General features: G+C 39.4%; 1 protein-coding gene across 2 annotated transcripts in view; it reads left to right on the top strand.

Moving 5' to 3' along the window:
• Positions 1-23,499, top strand: part of zmat4a (zinc finger, matrin-type 4a) — a 196,607-nt gene that overhangs the window by 22,601 nt on the left and 150,507 nt on the right. For both annotated transcript variants that reach the window (XM_051678013.1, XM_051678022.1), the window contains exon 2: positions 13,310-13,411. In XM_051678013.1, the coding sequence (XP_051533973.1) occupies positions 13,310-13,411 (102 nt within the window). The remainder of the gene's footprint in view (positions 1-13,309; positions 13,412-23,499) is intronic.

Here is a 23,499-nt window from a genome sequence, read left to right on the forward strand (position 1 = left end):
ATTAATTATTAAAATCAATAGAACATTGATGAGAATCAATGTTAGCTTTTTAAAATCCTTTAAATCAACAATTATCAAAGATAATCGTTAATTGTTAACATCGATGAAACAATTAACACTAGCTTATTGATCATTCAAATTCAATCATCAAAGATAATTATCAAAAATCAATAGAATATTAATAAGGATTAACATTGACGGGGCACCACCCTGAAATCAGAGACTAATAACCAAATAGTAAAACAGTCTCAATATTAGATTGTTTTCTTAGGAAAATCGACATCCGAAGAATATCGATTTTCGGGGAAAAAACAATGAATGAAGGTTTGAATCCGAGCACTGACATCCCGTCAGCATGACACAGGCGTATGCAAAACAAACCAAACACTTCTCTTTGTAATATAAACAAAGTTTATTTATGCAGTAATATCAATTAATAATTAATACAATGCAGTCAATAAACTTCCGACTTACAACTACAAACTAAACAGTGATATGATTAGATATGGAAATAAAATAATCCTATAACACATAAGGTGTGTGTGTGACAGTGTGTGTGTGTGTGTGTGTAAGGAGGGACACGCACAAAATTGCGGATGTGACTCTCGTGGAGAGTATGTCACGCGAGACTTCCGGCCAGGGAATATGACCGCGAATGGGGGCGGAGATGGCGTCTACCAGTTACCGCGTGTATCCGCTTCTACGATAGCTTAGGGACAAAGCTGGGCTTTAGCATTTAAGCTATCTACGAGTCAAAAATGTGTGCCAGAATGTTTGTGAGGGGTCGCGTGCCTGCGTGTGTGTGTGTGTGTGTGTGTGTGTGTGTGGTTAGTACAAGAGAGAGAGAGAAGTGACAGCCCTAAAGCCGATTTCGCGATCGTGGGAGAGAAAGCAGCTGTTTAGTTAATCGCTCAGAGACACGGTGGACGGCTTGTAAACAGTCCCACGTTATTTGACTCTTTAATGGATGAACTCGGTTGCTGTCTCGCCCGCGATGGCGAAATTGCACAACAATCCAATTTGGTTGGACCATAATACAGCAAAACAAAATTGTGATAATTAATACCCTGAGTATTAATAATGAGCGGTACTGTACAAGCAAAAACCTTGAAACACAAGAATAACACACTATAATATTCTATCTCTGCCCAGACGTAAACCTCTTACTTGAATCGCATGAGGACACAGGTAGAATGTGTTTTCCTCCATCCTTTAACTCTGACCCGGTTCCTTGAGGCTCGGGTGATGACGGGAGGCCGTTTCCTCGCTCTGTCGGCGGGCGGTACGGCTGTTGATTCTCAGCGGGCTGGCGGAGAACTCAGAAATGTCGACTTGATTGAAGATGGAAGAGAAATCTTTAATCTCTTCACTTCTGTAGGCAAACGGATGAAGATGCGAATTGCTCGGCGGTCTCCTTCGGATCCGTTAGAGTGTTCGGTTGAACACAGAGTAATCTCAACTCGTCCAGCAAGATGGAGATTGTATGGCTACAGTTTCAAGTCGGACGTTACTTCCTTGTGCCACGAGGTTGCACCTGAGAGCAGCGTTGAACTGCGTCCACACACTGCAAGCAAAGTCGCTGGAAGCAAATCATGAAAGCATTTCAGAGGTATTTAAACTCCTGATGATGTCTTGTTTGAGGGACATTCTGTTGTGTGCCTCATCCAATAGGAGTTGAGAGTTTGATCCTTTAGTGAGCAAGGCTTCATGGGATTTGCAGTCTGTTTTGGACTCCCTTTGTTTGATTTTGGCGTGATTTTTATCAGTAAGATTTACGACTTGGAATGTGGGGGCTTGAGTTAGGTTTTTACGACTGTGTTAGGCCTGCCTTTGTCGTTTATATGAATACATGAGGCCCAACAACGACAACGTTTTCAACTAAAAACGGAAAACTTTTTATGTGTTTTGGCTGTTAGTTTACACAACAACAGCAGGTTGGGGCCTGAAAACGCAAACTTTTGAAAACGGGTTTTTGAAAATGATGCCGTTATCGTCTCCGTGTAAACATACACAAACGCGAATTTGTGAAAACGATGACGTCATGCGCACGCGTATTACATGTTCAGTCTATAGGCATGCTTGCGAGTACTTCAAAACAATGCACGAGACATTCAAAACTACATTGCCGGACTACAGGACTGTGTTTGTGCTGCTCAAGATTTTGAGTTTATTGACGCTTCTCCAGCAAAGTAATTGTAGTAATAAAGCAACCTCATCGTCCGTCCAGACAAAATTGCTCGACGCTTTCACTATCTTCATTGTTTGTATTCACCGCTCTGTGGAAGAATGCTTATGTGCGCAGGCGCGTAGTGTTTCTTTACAAAGTGACATCGCCAACTACTGGCCTGGCTTCTAATTTAAATATCGGCTGATGCCAATATATCATTGCCTCAAATTTATCAAATAAAATAACATGCTGATCAATAATCAATATATCGATATTTTATGGCATCCCTATTTATCATCATTGTGGACACGTGCGCACACACACACACACACACACACCTTTTGTCAAAGCTATATTCTGTCCTCTCATATTCAACAAGAGCAAATCAGCTGTCAGTGTGCACAGCTTGGAATATAGTTTGAGTGACAGGCACGCTGATTTGTCTAGTCTTCATTTCTGAAACAACTGAATGATTTACAAGAAACATCATTCATTATTATCATCTTTCATTAAACATTCTTCAGCGCATTCATGTACTTGTGTAATGTGTTATCTAAGGGAAAAAAATATTCAGTGTGAAATAAAGAAGGACAGGAGTTGATTTTATCCATTAGGATTCTATTGGATCGAAACACAGTCGACCATGACATTATTGTTTAATATTTTTCCCTGCCTGTGTGGCTTCTGTTATATCAGTAAAAAGTTGTTTTACAGGCAAAGTTATAACGTTCTGATGAAACAAACATATTTACTGATGAATCGTGCACAATAAAACCAGGAATATTATGTAAGTTAATAGGGTCAATTTTGAATGCGTTGTCTTTAAATCACATTTACTTTACTTTCTCTGTATAAGAAAGCAAACTTCTCAACCCTCAGTCAACTCTTTCCATATCTCTGAGCTGGCCTCAAACAGATTAATAATGCAATTGTTTCTTAGGTGTGTGTGTATGAGTGTGTGTATGAGTGATTGTGTTTGGGCGCCAGTGATAGCATTTTGCCTTTTTTGCTCTGCTGAATTTATGCACAGTGTCCTCAGAGAGAGTGTGAGAGAGAGAGAGAGAGAGGAGTGCTCCCTTTCCCACATGCATCTCTCAATTTCATTTCATCCCTCCCTATCTTTCTCCCTTGTATTTGCTCACTCTGTTCCCCTATTTTGCGGCAGGCTGAGTTATCTTTTAAACAATTTTTATCTTCATCTCTGCCAGCGTATGCCATTGTGGCATCTCTGGGTTGCCCAGAGCAACTCCGGACACAACGATGCAGACTTGTTGTCTTGAACTTAACATGTCTACTGACAGTTTTTGTGTGTGTGTGTGTGTGTGTGTTGAGAAAGTTGCTGTATGATGATCTATTGCGGTTTCTTTTAGGATGAGTAAAATGGAGTGAGGCTGAAAGACCAAGTGAAGGATCCATATATCGCTGCATACTGTTCTTTCAATGTTACACACAATGACCTTGCATTAATCTATGACAATGGTATGTAATATCAGAATCTGAATTTGAAGATTTGAAAAAGATCAGCTGTTCCAGAAGTAGTATTTAAGATTAACCTGGAGCTCTACTGTAAATCTGATGCAGATTTAACCCTTATGTTGTTGGCTTCTGGTCATTTTGACCCGAAGAGTATTCCCCCCCCCCACCAACATGGCTAATTTTATTTATTTATTTTTCCCCCACTTTGTTACACTTGTGGTCTTCCTGGTCAAAAATGACCGGCCAATTCAAAATTGCTTATAAATCTCTCATTATGCTATATTATTACCAAATATTGGATTACTGTAGATCTTTTTGTCAACTTCTTTGAATTAGCACAGGTTTTGTATTTCTATTTGGAACTTACTGATCATAGGCCTCATTGACCTGAGCTTATGCACCTAATTTTTGAGTGAAAAAAAGCATTATTTGTGGATAATTTTGGCAATATTAAATAAAATATGAAATCATTATGTACTATTTATCACACTGTGCTTTAATGTTTAACCAGAAAATAAGAGAAAAATTTAGGAGCATTAGTGTTCAGGAGCATGTTCATCCATTAGATGAGCACATATGTGGATGTGGGCTTGCAAACATAAAGGCCTCTGACCTGTGCACGTGCACATACATACATACATACATATGCACAAACACACACACACACGCACACACTTCAGTAGTACATGCTTTCGTTTTAGGATTTTTATCCTACCCTGAATTTTTACCAATATCCATTTATCCATCCACCATCATCACAGACACATACACACACACACACACACACACACACACACCTGAACTTTCTTAGCCCCACAGTGACCCCTCTCCAATAGAATCTTTCTTTCATGATCTTTCTTTCATCACACCTTTCAGACAAAATATTATGACAATGTGTTTTGGAATTTTCATGCTCTCACAAAGAAGCAGATCAATAGCTGCTTTTCCGCTATCAGGCCAGTGCGAGCCAGGGCTATCAACTGGCCAACCGGGGCCAATAGCTGGTGCCAATAGCTGGTGCCAACGTCACAAGCAAAAGAGGGGCTCAAGCTGAGGAATCATGTTATCTAGTTATCTAGAATATCGAGTTTATATCGAATGTAAACATTAGCTAGCTAGCAAGATATATTAGCAATAACAACTCATCGACTGTAACTGCCATGATGTCCCCAGTGTTCTCTCCACTGACAGCGGGACGATGTCCCAGCACACCGTCTATGAAAGTTCACCGAACCATGGAAAGTCATTTCTTTGGGCACCGCTTTGTTCATTGTGCATTTCAATGGATTTGTACTGTACCTGCATTTTATTATTAATTTTTTCCAGAACCTGTACCATTGTATGCTGGATACATATCCTGTCAAGTTCGGCGAAACTCCGCCTTTGACATTGTACCCACCTCAATCCCTGGTTAGCCTTGTTTGGCTAGGGTTAACCCAAGAAAGCCCAGAGGAGGCACGATGAAACCCCGGAAGTGACAGTGGAAACGCAGCTGGCCCTGGCACGCACTAGCACACCCTCAATTGGGCCGATAGTGGAAACATGGCTAATGTTTACTAGTGGTCGACTGATATGGGTTTTTTAATGGCCGTTGCCAATATTCAGAGAGCAGGGTGGCTGATAGGCCGATACAATGCCGATATATCACACAATTTAATATTGTAAATAACAAGCATAAAATTGCTAACAAATAATAATAAACTCTTATTTAGCACTATATTTACTAAATTTCACACAAAACTAAAAAATAATCTTGTATTTTAAATGGTAGATAGCAGTTTCTTCAAATTTCTGTTTAGTCATCAAATTTTTGTAATTTATTTGCACATGAAGAAATTGTTAATATATTAGGAAGAAGAGAATAACAGTACACACAGTAGTCCAGCAACCGTGAATGGCATGTTCACATTAGAATCAAACCAATTGTACACACATAGTGAATAAGACATTTACTTATAGCCCACATGACACGCTTTTACCTTGGGCTGAATTCGAAAACATAGGCAGCTGACTTGCTACCTTGCTGCCTAATCAGTTAATGGCTTAACTGACATCTGTTTTGAATGAATGGAACTCTTAAGGAAACTGGTCTCTGAACAGTTTGAAAAGCATCTTATTTTCATCGTACCTCCGTATACAGCCTCTGGAGGCAGCATTTTCCTTTTTTCAGATGCAGCCTTGAAGTTGCACTCACATGCTCTTGTGGATCCAGTGCGAGCCTCAATCTTCTGACAGTTTAAACAGCCTGGATTGCATACTTGGATTGTCACAGAGTGACCATCATGATTTGTGAATGAAAGGAACTTTTGATCCTGATCCTGAAGTTTTTGATCCTAGCTGATGGAATACATGCTTCAGAGGAAGATAGTGATCGATGGGAAGAAAACACTGGATTTTCGTGAGGTTCATGAATTACATCTGTTTAAACGAGATATCTGCATATTTGCAAATGGTATATAATACAGGTTTTATTGATATTTGCCTTTTATCATTAGAAAAGTTACAGGGAACTGTTGAGGATAGACTGTTAGAATACATACTTCAGAGGAAGATTTATGAGTGCTCCACAGGATGCTTGATCTGCTGACGTTGTGTGAGGTTGGTTTATTACATCTGTTTATACAAGATATGCACATATTTGCAGATGGTATATATGATGTTAGTTTTTTTTATATTTGCCTTTTTATCATAAGACAAGACAGTTAAAGTTACAGGGAACTGTTGAGGAGAGAGAGGGAGAATGAAACAGCCGAGCACTTTAACATTATGAGCTCAAACGCGTCTGCTGCGGCTCTGATATGCAGGTGTTGCACACCGGTCTATTATTGTAGTAACACAATGGCATGTAACAACAAAATGAACCACGACTGGTCGTTTACATGTCTCAGTCACTTCACATGCAAGCTGGTGATTTTTGGCGCCCTCAAGAAAATAAATCGGCCAAACGGGAAAATTTAACGGCCGATGCCGATAATTAAAAATGAAAAAATATTGCCTGATTTATTGGCCTCAGCTAAGGTATATAAATGCTCATAGGGCATTGCTTATCATTCACAGGTTCTCTGTGCATGAGGCTCTTGATCACATCATTGATCATGACACTAGACCACTTGCCATGGTTCATTTCAAAATAAAAGTCTTGGTTTTTGTGATCTTCCCCATCCATTTTCAATAGCCAGTCATTTTTTTGACCGGGAACACCACAAGTGTGAATTTCTGCCATTTTTTTTTTTTTTTTCCTAACAATTAAAAGTGCTTCAAAACAAACTTCCCTGTTAAACATTAAAGCACACTAGTGTTATATATAGTACAGCATGTTTTCACATTTTATTTAATATTGCCAAAATGATCCACAAATAATGCTTATTTCACTAAAAATTTAGGTGCATAAGCTCAGGTCAAGGAGGCATACGATCAATAAATTCCAAAAAGAAATACAAATTATTGAAAGAAAGCCAGTTGACAAAAAGATCTAATACAATATTTGGTGATAATATAGCATAATGAGAAACCTAGGCATTTGTTAATAGGCAGGTCATTTTTGACCGGGAACACCACAAGTGTGACTTTTTGCAGTTATTTACTAAATAAAAGCATTTCAAAACAAACTTCCTGGTTAAACATTAAAGCACATTAGTGTGACAAATAGTACAGAATGTTTTCATATTCTGAATGTTTGTATTTCAAACAGAAATACAAAACCTGTCCTAATTGAAAGAAATCGAGTTGACAAAAATATCTAATAAACTTTTTGGTGATAATATAGCATAATGAGAGATTTATAAGCAATTTTTAATAGGCCAGTCATTTTTGACCAGAAAGACCAAATTAGGTAAAACATTTAAAGACAGCACAGGGGTTAAAAATATTAGGATTTAAGCCAACTGTTGAGTTAAAGATTATAATAATTACATATGAATGACTTGAATATGGTAATTATCTTATGCCTAATATTTATGCACCAATTAGTGTAATAAAGCAGCTATATTTGGAAACTGTTCAGTATGTTTATTTATTCTGTCTTAGGCAAATTGCACATTTATTAGCATTTGCAAATCAGAGCACACTGAAATAGTGAAAAATCCCAGTGTCTTAATCTGGCATCCAACAAGAGCTGAGGTGCAAAATAATAATAATACAAAAATATGAGTACCAAGTGTTTACATAGGAAACAAAGGAAAAACAGAGCAGATGCGGGCAAAAAACCTTCTGTATGAACAGTCCCTATCTCATCTGTTCGGGCGTATCTGTGAGTGAGAGCATGTAGGCAAAACAAGTTCGGAAGGCCTGTATATTTTTTTTCCTAAATTAAAAAACTATTTGAAAAAGTCCTACTTGAAAAACTGACCCAACCTGGTGGACCTCTAATGTGAACCGCTCTGAGAGCGCTGACAACAGCGTATTCACGTGTGTACACAGAACAACCCCTCGAGTGGTTTTTGCTGAGCTTTCCTACAGGGGCTTTTTTTTTTCATCCATAAAAAAAACACACATTCATATACTGTATACTGCATCTGAAAGCACTCACTAAAAATGATAATGTGAATAAGGCATAAACCTAGCAAAATCAAAGCATTTTCTAATAATTACACAAATATATTAGTGTAGACATGGCCACAGGCTGGCCAAAAACCAAAAAAATATTCTATCGTTGCATCTGAATATTCACACTTCCCTAATATATAGTATGCCAAAAACAGTATGCCAATGGAGTAGTATGTCAGAATCTTATTTATAAAACAGTAAGCGAAAAATACCCAGATGACCTACTATTTCCAGCAAAATTCTGAAGTGCGGATCGACTGGACACTTTACTATTCCATAATGCCTCAACCACTGAGGAGATGTCATTTTCAAATGCTGGATTTTAAAAACCTCAGATAACCATGAGTCAGGTGGCTCTTCTCAACTGTAAGTGCTACAGTGCATCGGGAAAGTATTCACAACACTTCACTTTTTTCACATTTTGTTATGTTAAAGCCTTATTCCAAAATGGATTAAATTCATTATTTTCCTCAAAATTCTACAAAAAAAATGCCCCATAATGACAACGTGAAAGAAGTTTGTTTGAAATCTTTGCAAATTTATTAAAAATAAAAAACGAAAAAAATCACATGTACATAAGTATTCACAGCCTTTGCCATGACACTCAAAATTGAGCTCAGGTGCATCCTGTTTCCACTGATCAACCTTGAGGTGTTTCTACAACTTGATTGGAGTCCACCTGTGGTAAATTCAGTTGATTGGACATGATTTGGAAAGGCACACACCTGTCTATATAAGGTCCCACAGTTAACAGTGCATGTCAGAGCACAAACCAAGCCATGAAGTCCAAGGAATTGTCTGTAGACCTCCGAGACAGGATTGTATCGAGGCACAGATCTGGGGGAAGGGTACAGAAAAATGTCTGCAGCATTGAAGGTCCCAGTGAGCACAGTGGCCTCCATCATCCATAAATGGAAGAAGTTTGGAACCACCAGGACTCTTCCTAGAGCTGGCCACCTGGTCAAACTGAGCGAACGGGGGAGAAGGGCCTTAGTTAGGGAGGTGACCAAGAACCCGATGGTCACTCTGACAGAGCTCCAGCATTTCTCTGTGGAGAGAGGAGAACCTTCCAGAAGAACAACCATCTCTACAGCACTCCACCAATCAGGCCTGTATGGTAGAGTGGCCAGACGGAAGCCACTCCTCAGGAAGAGGCACATGACAGCCTGCCTGGAGTTTGCCAAACGGCACCTGAAGGACTCTCAGACCATGAGAAACAAAGATTGAACTCTTTGGCCTGAATGGCAAGCGTCATGTCTGGAGGAAACCAGGCACTGCTCATCACCTGGCCAATACCATCCCTACAGTGAAGCATGGTGGTGGCAGCATTATGCTGTGGGGATGTTTTTCAATGGCAGGAACTGGGAGACTAGTCAGAATCGAGGGAAAGATGAATGCAGCAATGTACAGAGACATCCTTGATGAAAACCTGCTCCAGAGCGCTCTGGACCTCAGACTGGGGCAAATGTTCATCTTCCAACAGGACAACGACCCTAAGCACACAGCCAAGATAACAAAGGAGTGGCTACGGGACAACTCTGTGAATGTCCTTGTGTGGCCCAGCCAGAGCCCAGACTTAAACCCGATTGAACATCTCTGGAGAGATCTGAAAATGGCTGTGCACCGACGCTCCCCATCCAACCTGATGGAGCTTGAGAGGTCCTGCAAAGAAGAATGGGAGAAACTGCCTAAAAATAGGTGTGCCAAGCTTGTAGCATCATACTCAAAAAAGACTTGAGGCTGTAATTGGTGCCAAAGTTGCTTCAACAAAAGTATTGAGCAAAGGCTGAGAGTACTTATGTACATGTGATTTTATTTTTTTTAATTTTTTTTTAAAGAAATACATTTGCAAAGATTTCAAACAAACTTCTTTCACGTTGTCATTATGGGGTATTGTTTGTAGAATTTTGAGGAAAATAGTGAATTTAAGGCTGTAACATTACAAAATGTGAAAAAAGTGAAGCGCTGTGAATACTTTCCGGATGCACTGTATATATCCCTTTAAAAGAATTTTCAACCATATATTAGACCTTTTGTTTGGGTGAAAAAAAAAAGTTAATTATGGGGGACAAAAGATCAATGTCCCCACAGGTTTACAGCCCCACCCCCTTATCATCTTTTGGCATGGGTGGATGGGCCCTGTCAATGCAGTAGTGGCAGCAGTTCACAAACTTCAGTGCCTTACACAAATGGAAAAAGGGAGCTGATCAGCAATCAAAGATTAAACCTCAAACCATAATGTTGCTATATGTAGGGTAGAGATTAAACTTTATAAATATGATCAAATATATGGCAAATATATTTCAAAATACATGACCGTACGGTTTATATGTATGTAAAGGGTAGAAACAACCCAAAGGTAACACAGGCTAACAGTAGTTGAGAAACTTCATAACATCCTCAACGGAGGTGATATGGATCTGACAATGTTAAAATTATTAATTTAATGTATTTATAAATGACGCTATAAAAAGTAGTTGTTACGGGTCAGTTTGACCCAGTTCATATAAAGACTTACGAGAAAGCTTTAATATGCCAGAAAACTTGCATTTTAAATTTGTAATGCAGTGTCAAAATGACACCAGAGCCTAGAACTGTTTGAAAACAAGAAAAAACAATATTAGTCATGGAATTTGTTCCACCATTATAGGAACCACCCAGCCACACACACACACACACACACACACACACACACACACACACACACACACACACACGCACACACTGTACATACATATATTCCAATGTAAAAGCATTTTTTACTTTTGTAAATTAGTTATTGGTTGGTTGTTGATGATAAAACCGTTGTTGGGGGGTAAAATTTGCAAATTTGGATTGCTGAACTGCAATTTAACAAGTCAATTTGACCCGCTAAGTGCTACAGTTTTACTTGATTGCCAACTGCACACACACTCAATCATGTAGTGTTTTTTCAAATATACCTACTTCTCTATTCAAGTTTGAAAAATATTAGAGATTTAATAAGAGGGAATGACTATAGGATAGAAAGGAAGGAAAGTGCAAAGCTGAGGTTAACATTCGTTCAGAAGAATAATGCTTTGATAAATTTTTAAGCAAATGAAGTTATACTGTTTGAAGTTACTATAACAACGTTTTTGAATTTATTGAAATGTATTGAATCGACTAAAAATTTTATGAATTAACTATTTTTATTACATTGAAATGTAAAGATTGTGTAAAGCAGTTAATAAAAACTTTTGAATTAAAATGAATTGTGATGAAGAAATAGTAATGCCCATTTAAAGCAGGACTGACCATAAATGGATATCTCAACCATATGGTAGAGTTTTATATCTTCTAGAAAAAAAATACATCATCATAAAAAAGGTTGGAGGTTGTTATTTAGATGTTTATTAATAAGAATTTTGAATTAAATATTTTTTTCCCTTGGCTCGCTCTTTGGGTGAATGTTAAAAGGATATAGCAAAAAAGTTGTTCCTTGTGCTTAAATGTTGCTTTTTTTTTTTTTTCTTTTTTTTTTTTTACAAAACCAGAGTAGATTATTTTCCCAGTTGTTGTTATTACATCATATATTCAGGTCACGGGTCAATACCCATGTTCCCGGATAAAGTATGTCTGAAATCTATTCATACTAGGATGCATACATAAAGTACGTACTGTTTTACCGGCTGAGAAGTGCGTCCTTCATCAAATACAGTACATTCTCTGACAGTATGCAACTTCAGATGCTGGGTATGTGAAAGGAGCAAACAAAGGGGAAAACAATAATAAATGGATTGTAGAAATAAAGGATTAAAGAAACACAACAGACAAAGACACCAGCTACTCAATGCACCAGCCACCACCTGCTGCATTTCCTTTCTTTAAGCTACATAGTGTCATTGTCCTAGTGACTTTTTAAAGCCTTGTCTCCTCAACTGTGCAGCTGTGAGTAATTGGTAGTAATAAAGACACTCTAATTGGTCTATGACTGTTCAAAGGGCAGTTACAGAGTGTTACCAGTATTATCCATAGATCTCTTAGCACAGAAACCAGCAAAAATAACAGAAATCTCTTACAAATCTAATATTTACAAAAACTGAAAATGTAAATAGTATGTTCTGTTTAGCTTTTGACAAATGTACAGGCCCTATAATCTAAGAGTAGCGGCTCTCTCCCTCAGAAGAAAAGTTTAAAGTCTGAGTTATTGCAAAGGGTTTTCTACTGTTCCTTAATCTCTTTATTAGTTTTTCCCCTCTACCTGTACCCAGCTGCATCCATCAAATAACTAATATGGGAATTTTAGGCCCTTGAGCTTTTGACCTGCTCACTTATCATCTGAAATTTTGAAGAAGTTTAAAGTTAACTTTGTGAAAATGTATTTTATTATTGAGTTTTGCAATGGATTGCCATTAAAGGTGCTGCAAGTGATGCTAGCCATTCTGAAACTTCTGCCAGACTTCCATTCATTTGCATGCAAATGCAAGAGTTTGGAAATAGAATTTTCACTCAACAAACTATCAACTGCTTACGAAGCTGAATATGCTATTTAACTAAAATTATCTGCTTCAGCTACCATTCTCTCGGCTTTCTGCTTCCCACATAGTATATGGGCTGCCCTGTGAACATGCAAAATAATTGACAGGCAGAAAGAGCCTCAAAGGCTTCTGATATTTGACTGTCATAGAGATAGGTGAGATATATTTTAGAACACCCAAATTAGGGATATCTGTCTGGTAGGGATTTTTCCATGCCATTAAATGTACAATCCCATAAAAAAATAAAAATGCTAACAACACCTTTAACGGAATTTATTTATAATTTTCACTTCATGGTTATTATATGATTTTTTTTTTTCTTCTGTTGCTTAAAACAGAAGTTTGTTATAGGTTGTTTTGGGAGTGAAATGCAGAAGCATGTCAAGTCCTGTTACTAGTACACTGTTTTAATGTGACACATTCTGAAATAATCAAAATGACAGAAACAACATGTCTTCATGAATAATTCATGTGACACGTTTTTAATGACAGTGTATTGTTTATCCTAATGTGCATTTAAGAGCAGTGCACTGTGTGCATTGGTTTTCTACTTTTATCAGATCCATTAATCTCATTTAAATTTATTGAGAAACGTTAAAATCATGTTCTTTGTTTTATCCAGATGAAGTCAACAGAGGTGGACCAGGGCCTTTTCACAAACAGTTACTGCAAAGTGTGCAGCGCTCAGCTCATCTCAGAGTCACAGAGAGTTGCACATTATGAGGTGAGATCTGCTTTCTGTAGAAATCTCTGCCCTTTTGTTTGTTTTAATGTTAGTCTTTTTAGATGCTTTCATCCAAAGTAACATGCAGTGTACTTACAGTGCAACCTAGGGATTAAGTGCCTTGCTCAATGGCACAATGGATTCATGGTTTTTCCTCTGGGGTTTGAACCTACAACCTTTCAGTTACCAGCCTAAATTTTTAAACACAAATGAGACAGTATTGTACACATTTATTTATGTCTTTAAATTTCATTGTAAACACGCAGGTTAAAGGAATATTCCAGGTTCGATAAAAGTTAAGGTCAATCGACAGCATTTGTGGCATAATATTGATTACCACAAACATTTATTTTGACTTGCCCCACATTTTCTTTAAAAAAAAAAGCTAAAATTTTGGTTTCAGTGAGACACTTGCAATGGAAGTGAATGGGGCCAATCTGTATACGTTAAAATACTCACTGTTTCAAAAGTATAGCCACAAGACATAAACAATATGTGTGTTAACATGATTTTAGTGTGATCAAATCGCTTATTAACCTTTTCTGTGTAAAGTTTTAGCCAATTTTACAACTTCTTTGCCATGACAATGTAATGTCAACAAACCCTAAAATGACGATTTAAACAACTTTACAACTCAAATAATACATGAGTTTTAACAAAAGAATTAATGTAAGTGCTTTTATAAAATTGTTTCATATTTATGCCTTTAAACCTCCAAAAATTGGCTCCATTCACTTCCATTGTACGTGCCTCACTGTCAGTGTTGGGGAGTAACGGAATACATGTAACGGGAATACGTATTTAAAATACAAACTGTATTCCACTATAGTTACAATTTAAATCATTGGTAATTAGAATACAGTTACATTCAAAAAGTATTTTGATTACTGAAGAGATTACTTTTGAAGAGAATGCATTTTATTGTCATTTGTTTAATTTGATATTTAGTCTTTTCAGATGAAAAACATTTATACATATACATGATGCGATCCAAAGTGCATTTGAACAGTGGTGAAACAATTTCTTATGATGTTATACATTCATACGAGCAAACAGAGAAGTAAGTTTGAAGTTTGGAGCATAAGAAATAGAAATAAACCTTGTGTAAATTGTCAGCTTTACGCTAAGCTAAAATGCTATTTCTAGCCATTTTACATGCACGTTACCAGGCACGATTATATTTTTTTATCAAGAATATTCATGTTAAATCATAATTTCTTTTTTTCTAGTAAGACCTTTGATATTAGGACAAAAATCATATTCTTGATAATAATTTTTGTATTGTTTGCCTGTAAAAATATCAAAAAATCCTTAAAACAAGACCAGTTAGATTTATCTTGTTTTAGAAACAACACTGCATAAGATATTTAGGTTTTTCAGAGAATGTATTTTTAACATGTGTATTTATAGTTTTTATAGTCAAAACAAGTGAAAAAAATCTACCAGTGCTGAAGAAGTAATCCAAAGTATTTAGAATACGTCACTGACCTTAAGTAATCTAACGAAATACGTTACAAATGACATTTTACAGCATGTATTCTGTAATATGTAGTGGAATACATTTCAAAATTAACCCGATTTGTTTGTGGCAATCAATATTATGCCACAAATGCTGTCGATTTAGCTTAACTTGTATTCCTTTAACACTATATACTAACATTATCAGTAATATTTAGGTTAATTAAATGTCCCATAATAACAATAATGTTTGACTACCAGACAAAGCTGGGAATATTATGCATCATTATTCGTTATTTCTGGTCCTCTAATCTGATTGGACAAGCAGCGTTCTAAGATTGCTGATACTTAGTATAACAGCTCTAAACTGTTTATCACTTCACTTGTCTATGTTTGCAGCATTCCAAACAGGCTGTCAGTCATTACTTGGTGATACACAATGGTTGATCCTGCTTTGGCTTAGTTTGAAACTATTTCCATTAGCAGGGCAAAAATTTACAAAATAACTACAATATTATGTCTAAATTGTTAGTTACTTGAAATTATCTTCTTGCTTATACACTCACTGAGCACTTTATTAGGAACACTATGGTCCTAATAAAGCACCCGATGTGGTCTTCTGCTTTTGTAGCCCATCCGCCTCAAGGTTTGTCGTGTTGTGCATTCTGAGATGCTATTCTGCTCACTACAATTGTACAGAGTGGTTATCTGAGTTACCACAGCCTTTCTGTCAGCTCGAACCAGTCTGGCCATTCTCCGTTGACCTCTCTCATCAACAAGGCTTTTCTGTCCAAAGAACTGCTGCTCACTGGATGATTTTTTATTTTGGTATCATTCTGAGTAACATAGCAACAACGCTTCCTCATTCTGATAAATGTCCAGACCTGCTACAGTGGTGCCGAAACCCGGGAATCTGAGGAAGCTAGCATGCCGTCATGGAGTCCTCATCGATGGCTGAAGTAATCCAATCCCTCACCAGCATGCATCAGGCTCAACACCAGGCCCTGCTTGAGTTACGTCGAGAATAAGATCAGCATTTCAAGGCAATTCTCCGAGCTCAAGTGGAGGACCGGCAGGCGTTCCGGAGCTTGCTACACCAGGGGGAAGGCCCAGCCGTGACCCCGGACCCCGCAACCTTCATGCCTCCAGTCAACCTCATGAAAATGGGCTCGCAAGATGAACCGGAGACAGTCCTCAAACTGTTTGAGCGGACGGCGGAGGTGTGGATATAGCCGAAGGTTCAGTGGGTGGCCTGCCTCCTACAGCTGTTGTCTGGGGAAGCCCAGCTCATGGCCCAACATCTCCCTGCGGCTACCCTCCTGGTGTATGAGGACCATCAAAAAGCCATCATGCAAATCGAAAGCACTTCCGCTCGCTAATGTTGAGCGAGCGTGGTCACCCATTTGCATTCGCCCAACTGCTCTGCGACACCTGCCGGGGGTGGCTGCTGGCGGAGGAGCGTGACGCTGCGGAACTCATCGATCTGGTGTTGATAGAGCAGTTCATCCTTCGTCTACCGACAGGAACAACGGAGTGGGTCCAGTGACACTGCCCGGAGTTGCTGGAGGAGGCGGTCCAACTGGCTTAGGACCATATGGCAGCGTACCCCGGGGTCTCACTCACTCTCTCTCTACCACACCCCCTTTCCCAGGAAATGGGGACGTTTAACCCCAAACCAGCTCCATGCTCACAGGGGTTTGCCCAGCCGGGGGTCCCCCTCCATCTCTTCTCGCTCTTCCCCTCAGGTTTGTGAATCCACTGCTGCAGGTGCAGGCATAGTGTCTGGGCCGGCTTGTTGAAGTTGCGGAGAGCCAGGGCACTTCCAGGACCAATGCTCTGTGATGGAACTAGGAATGTTGGTCTGGATCCCCGACACCCCACGGGCTGCCCGTGATCGAGCTGGAATGTATCGAATACCTGTGAGTATCAGGGGAAGTACATATCAAGCCTTGGTGGATACCGGTTGTAACCAAACCTTTATCCACCAATGTTTGGTTCAAGACGAGGCTTTGGGCACAGGATGAAGGGTGAAGGTGTGTGCACAGGAATATTCAAAGTTACCCTCGAGTGACAGTCACTATTCAGTTTCGGGGACAAAAACATAGTGTTGAGGCTGCAGTTAATTCCCGCCTCACCCATCCACTAATTTTGGGGACGAATTGGCTGGCATTTACTTCCTTATTGAGGGGAATGTGTGTGGATGGGTCCTGTGACAAAATGTTCCGGTGTGTGGTGTGTGACTCACTGGCTGGGGAGGCAGAGCCAGGACAGTCTACATCAGATACTTCGGCTTCCGCCGCCCTTAGAGGATTCCCTGCTGGGGATTTCCCTCTGGAGCAGTTGCAAGATGACTCTTAGGCACACCTTTGATCAAGTGAAAGTGATTGATGGTCAACGTCTCTGGCCAGACGTTGCACTCGCGTACCTGTATTTTTCAATTATTAAAGATAGATTGTATTGAGTTATGCAGAACGCTCAGACAAAAGAAGATACAACCCAGTTGTTGATTCCGAAAAGCCATCGGAAAATGCTATTCCAGACGGCTCATCATAATCCAATGGTGGGTCACATACACTAGCGAACTGTACAAATTATTGGGTATTAAATCGATTCGCACCAGTGTATATCACCCACAAACATACGGGTTGGTGGAACATTTAATAAAACCTAAAAAACATGATTTGTAAGTTCATGCAAGAACGCTAAGAATTATTTTCAGTACGAGAGGTCCCGCAAGCCTCTCTGCTGCTGTTTGGGCACCGCCAGCACGGCATGCTCGATGTCATGCGGGAAAGCTTGGGAGGAGGGACCTTCAAACAGAAAAAACTAAATTCAGTACATTCTTGATCTTAGAGCAAAACTTCACACTTTGGGTCAATTAACACAGGAAAATTTTCTCCAAGCTCAAGAATGCCAAAGCCAGCTGTATGACAGGGGAGCTCAGCTATGGGAATTTGCTCTGGGAGACAAAGTGCTTGTATTACTCCCAACATCGAGCTCCAAATTACTCGCCAAGTGGCAAGGATCTCCACATGATGAGTAGGAGATCTCGATTATGAGGTAAAACAAACAGATAAAGGTGACACACGTCAAATATACCATCTCAACCTTCTGAAATTATGGAGGGAGGCGGACCCTGTGACGTTGGCAACGGTGGTTCTGGAGAGGGTGGAGCTCGGACCGAAGGTGAACTTAAAAGCCAGTCATGGCACTCTTCTCTGTGGGGACCACCTCTCACTGGCTCAAGTCACAGAGGTGGCCAAGTTGCAAAAGGAATTTGCAGACATGTTCTCTCCTCTACCTGGTCATACAAACCTCATACAACACCACATCGAGACTACGCCTGTGGTAGTGGTGCGTAGTCATCCCTCCCTAGAAAATAATAGTTAGAGAACAATTAGACGCAACGCTCGATATAAGAGTAATAGAGGAATCCCACAGTGATTGGTCCAGCCCAGTCATCTGTGTGAATTATAGGAAAGTCAGTGCAGTGTCTAAATTTGATACATACCCAATGCCTCATATTAATGAGCTGCTCGATCACTTGGGAACAGCTCGCTTTTACTCGACACTGGATTTAACAAAGGGGTATTGGCAGATCCCCTTAACGCCAATGTCCCATGAGAAACATCTTTCTCCACACCGTTTTGCTTACACCAATTCGTGACAATTCCGTTCGGTTTGTTCGGGGCCCGGCTACATTTCAGTGCCTTATGTCCCGAGTCCAGAGATCACACACTGTTTATGCCGCTGCCTATCTGGATGACATCATCATATACAGTAACGATTGGCAGCGGCACATGCAACATCTGAGGGCTGTTCTGAGGTCACTGCGATGGGCGGGACTCACGGCAAACCCCAAGAACTGCACAATTGGCGGGTGGAGGTATGGTATCTGGGGTTCCATTTGGTTCACGGGCAGGTGCGCCCCCAAATTGATAAGACTGCATCGATTGCGACCTGCCCAAGACCCAAGACCAGAAAGGAGGTGAGACAGTTCCTGGGGCTTGCTGGCTACTATAGAAGGTTTGTGCCTAATTATTCACATGTCACCAGCCTGCTGACTGATCTCACTAGAAAGGGAGCTCCAGACCTGGTCCAGTGGATGGAGCAGTGCCAACAGGCGTTTACGAGAAAAAGAGCGATAAAAGAGGAGCCGACACCAGAGGAGGCATGGAGAGAGAGCTACACAGCAGTGCCCACGTTAGAGTGTGAATACGATTATTTTGTTGAATAAAGTGTTTAAACGTTACCTGAACACCACTTCCTCATACCGATAAATGTCCAGACCTGCTACACATAGAGACTGTTGTGTGTAAAAATCCCAGGAGATCAGCAGTTATAGAAATACTCAAACTAGTCAGTTTGGCACCAACAATCATGCCACGGTCGAAATTCCCCATTCTGATGGTTGATGTAACCATTAACTGAAGCTCCTGACTCTTATATGCTTAAATTGTATCCATTGCACTGCTGCCACATGATTGGCTGATTAGATGATCGCATGATTAAGCAGGTGTACAGGTGTTCCTAATAAAGTGCTCAGTGAGTGTAGAACTATGGTTTAAAAGCAACAGCAAACTCATAATTGTGCTGTTGTAATGAATATCAGCACTGCTGTTGGTTACACTCTCAGTGTAGGATGCTACAACTCTGTTAGCCTACTTTCCAGAATTTGGCATGTTAACTTGTTCACTTGCATGCATCTCCTCTGATCTGTGTTGAGAAGAAAAACATCTTAGCTGTATTACAGGGTGTATCTTGATGGTCACTGAAGAGAGAGGGATATGGCTACTTGTCAACAGATCTGTAAACTGAACTAGCCCAGACAGGAAAATTATGTATTTGCCAAGACAGTCATGGAGTACAACAGGAAGCTAGTTTGCTGGTGAATCTAAAATATTAATTCTGCTTTTGTTTGTGTGAGAGTGCCGAGTGAATAATTTGGCAAGATTGCATGTGGGAGTATGGTTGTGCAAAGTGTACAGTAGGCCTATCTGTGCTGTATATGAGGCTGCTGGGTAAATGGCTTAAACCTGCTTAAAAGCTGCTTTTTTGCTGATTTGTTGTCTTCTATATCTCTCACAATTCGACACTACACTCACTAAGCACTTAATTAGGGACACTATGGTCCTGATAAAGTTCCCTAACATTCTGCTGTAGTAGCCCATCCGCCTCAAGGATCGACGTGCTGTGCATTTAGAGATGCTATTCTGCTCACCACAATTGTACAGAGTGGTTATCTGAGTTACGGTAGCCTTTCTGCCAGCTCAAACCAGTCTGGCCATTCTCTGTTTACATCTCTTATCAACAAGGCAATTCTGTCCGCAGAACGCTAACTGGATGTTTTTGTTTTGCATCATTCTGAGTAATCACTAGAGACTGTTGTGTGTGAAAATCCCAGGAGATCAGCAGTTACAGAAATACTCAAACCAGCCTGTCTGGCACCAACAATCATGCCACACTCAAAATCACTGAGATCACATTTTTTCCCCCATTCTGATGGTTAATGTGAACATTAACTGAAGCTCCTCACTGCTGCCAAATGATTGGCTGATTAGATAATAGTATTAATAACTTGGTGTACAGTTCCTAATAAAGTGCTCAGTGAGTGTATTTTTGCTATCTCCAAAAGTTTGCAAACCGTAACAATCATTAAAAGGGGGAAGTTATGAAAAAATGGCTTTCATGTTCCTAATGTGCAGAGACGTGCAGTGGGCACAGTAATTTTGTGCAGAGATCCAGATTTTTGGAAGAGATTCTTTCTCTCTCTTTCTCTCTCTCTCTCTCTCTCTCTTTCTCTCTCTCTCTCTCTCTGTCTCACTCCCTTCAGACAAAGTACAAAGTGTAACCTTGATCCTCAAATGCAAGCTCAGGTATTCACAGGCTATGTTTATCAGAGAAGTCATGATTAAAGTTCAGATTTCACTTTGAATTTTACCTTCTGTTTAGAGAGACACATGTCTCTGTCTTATTAATTAGGCATATAGAGATGTTCAGTTGTGACGTCAATTTGTAGGCGAACCCAGAAGTCTAATTTGCCATGGGTTCCCTCTGGATTTTCCTATGGGTTTGTATAATGGGGTTTTTGAACTTATGAGTAAAATAAGGTCTGTGGTAAACATTACTTGACGAAATATGGACGTTTTATTCTACAACATAAATTACACACAGTCATACCTCAAACTTGAATTTTGAAGCCGTATTGATTTATATACTTTTTTCTTTTTCTTTTTTTTTTAAATGCACGGTGGTTTCAAAATTCATTTTTGAGGTATGACTGTGTGTTATTTATGTTTTAGAGCAAAACATCCATGTTTCGTCAAGTAATGTTTACCACAGACCTTATTTTACTCATAAGTTCAAAAACCCCATTATAAAAACCCATAGAAAAATCCAGAGGGAACCCATGGCAAATTATCTTCTGGGTTTTTGGACTACAAGCTGAACCACTTTATTGTTAGAGTCTTTTAGAAGTGGTAGGGAACACAGAACTGATGAAGAATCAGTTTATTTATTGTTTATAAGTCAATTCTCCATGAAATACTGAGGCTCCTCGCCCCTGCCTCCTATCTCCGGTAGGATATGACGGTTCCGAGTACAACTTCTTCGGACCGCCAGATGGGGCTTATGCCAAAGAGAGACATTACATTTTCTGTTTTATATTCATCAAATAAATGTCATCTTGAATTTCACTCAAGTCTGCAAGTCTTCCTGATAGAATAATGCTTCAGGCATTAGTTTTATTTCATAGTAATCATGTATTCATGTGCTGATTCTCAAGGTTATATCATGCCCTTTTGTGTGATTGCACTATTACTAAGGTCTGTGAGAACATCACAGGTTCAGGTCTGATAGAGATTATTGCTGAGCTCCAGGCCAACATTTTCTAAATGTCAAGTGCAAGCATCTGGAACAGAATGATATTAAAGATTCCTCATATCTGGTTACTTTTCACCTTGTGTTGCTTTGATGTTATGACTGCTAATGCTATGCATCAAGATTTTTTTTTAAATATGAATTACTGACAGCAGGTATGCATTGCATAAAGCAAATAGAAGTTATTTGGATTCTTTAAAGCAGTAATTGAGTCTGTGGCCAGTGTCTCCCATGGGGTGTAATCTCTGTGGCGAGCTGCTTCTGGATCTTTGATTCATTTTGTTGTTTAGCTCTCTGTCTGTTTGTGTGCCCTTGGCTTGTGTTTTCTCCATGCAGTTCCGATCAGCATTTTCTAATCTTACATATGTATGAGAGGCAAAGCGGGAAGACTGCAGGCTCTTATTTACGCTTCGTCATGGCGATATTATCGGTCTTCAAGGGCAAACCTCCCTTTCATCGTCTTGGACCCTCCTTTTCAAGATTGGAATGGTCCATGTGTTGTGTGTCTCTGGTTCTGATGTGACCCCTTAGAGTTAGAACTATAGGACAGTAATGTAGATGAGATCGGGAATTATTTATGTGATTTTTCATGGCATAATTTAAGTTGGCAACTGGTTACAGTGACTAATTTAGCTTTTTAAAGGACTGTGTCGGAGAAATGTAAAATATTATTGAAAATAGCTGTTTTTTGTTTAGTTTTTTTTACTTTAAAGCTGAAGTGTGCAAAGAGGCTTCCACACAACTCATGTCAGCGTTGCTTAATACATTAAGCTTTATGGAGTGCAGCATCAGAGTTATTGGCATCACGTTGCGCTTCCGTCAAGCATTGTAATGTGGTGCATAAAACAGGAGAATTCTCAAGACTGCATGTAAAACATCAACTAATATGACATTAATATGACATTAAAATGATTTATCACTTACTTCATGCCTCATTCTATGAGTAGAATTCACACGTGATCAGTAAAAGAAGCTGTTTTAACTACTCGATGATGATTTAAAATAATAAATATACAGTAGGTAATGTGTAATTTGTCTTGTTTACATTTTGAATTAATGGAGCTAATATGCTAACAGGCTATACGTGGCCATAATATGTGCCAATTACACTCTGTTATTGTAATTCATTATGACACTCATACTACTGCGAAGATGGGTGTATAAAAGACTGTTAATGGGCAGAATACAGACAAAAGAATGATAAGGCATATTTTACTTTGGGCAGTTGTGTGAATGGCTTTCGCTGTAGATGGCACACGAGTGAATGTGCACTTAAGAGTATTTGAGTAGTTTTGATTGCTTTTGTAGACTAATTAAATGTGTTCATGTTGAGTGATGTTAACTGACTGAACGGGAATTAGCTGTCGGCCTCAAAGTAGGTGGAGCTCCAGGTCACACCTACTGATGATGTGAACAAATGGCAGTAAGAAGCTTAAGTTTTCCTAAAAGTTCACCCTGGTGACCTGTTACAAACCCCTGAAACAAACGGAAAAACACCTTCTGTTTGGACAGATTTTGTTCTAAATGACATCACACCCGTTCGTTCTTTGATTTCGTAGGAAGAACGCAGGGACCTTAAGGTTCAAACTAGTTTGACTTTCACCCTGTTGCCACTGACCTTTTGAAGTGGCAGCCAAAGATTAACGGACAATTCAGATGATATATTACTACACTGGCAATGCAAGCACCAAAATCAAAACATAACGTTTTTTGGAACGCTTTTCATGTGTAGGTCAAAGCTGCACTTGGTG

This window comes from Myxocyprinus asiaticus, chromosome 3, assembly GCF_019703515.2.
Source record: "Myxocyprinus asiaticus isolate MX2 ecotype Aquarium Trade chromosome 3, UBuf_Myxa_2, whole genome shotgun sequence".
Classification (NCBI taxonomy): Eukaryota; Metazoa; Chordata; class Actinopteri; order Cypriniformes; family Catostomidae; genus Myxocyprinus; species Myxocyprinus asiaticus.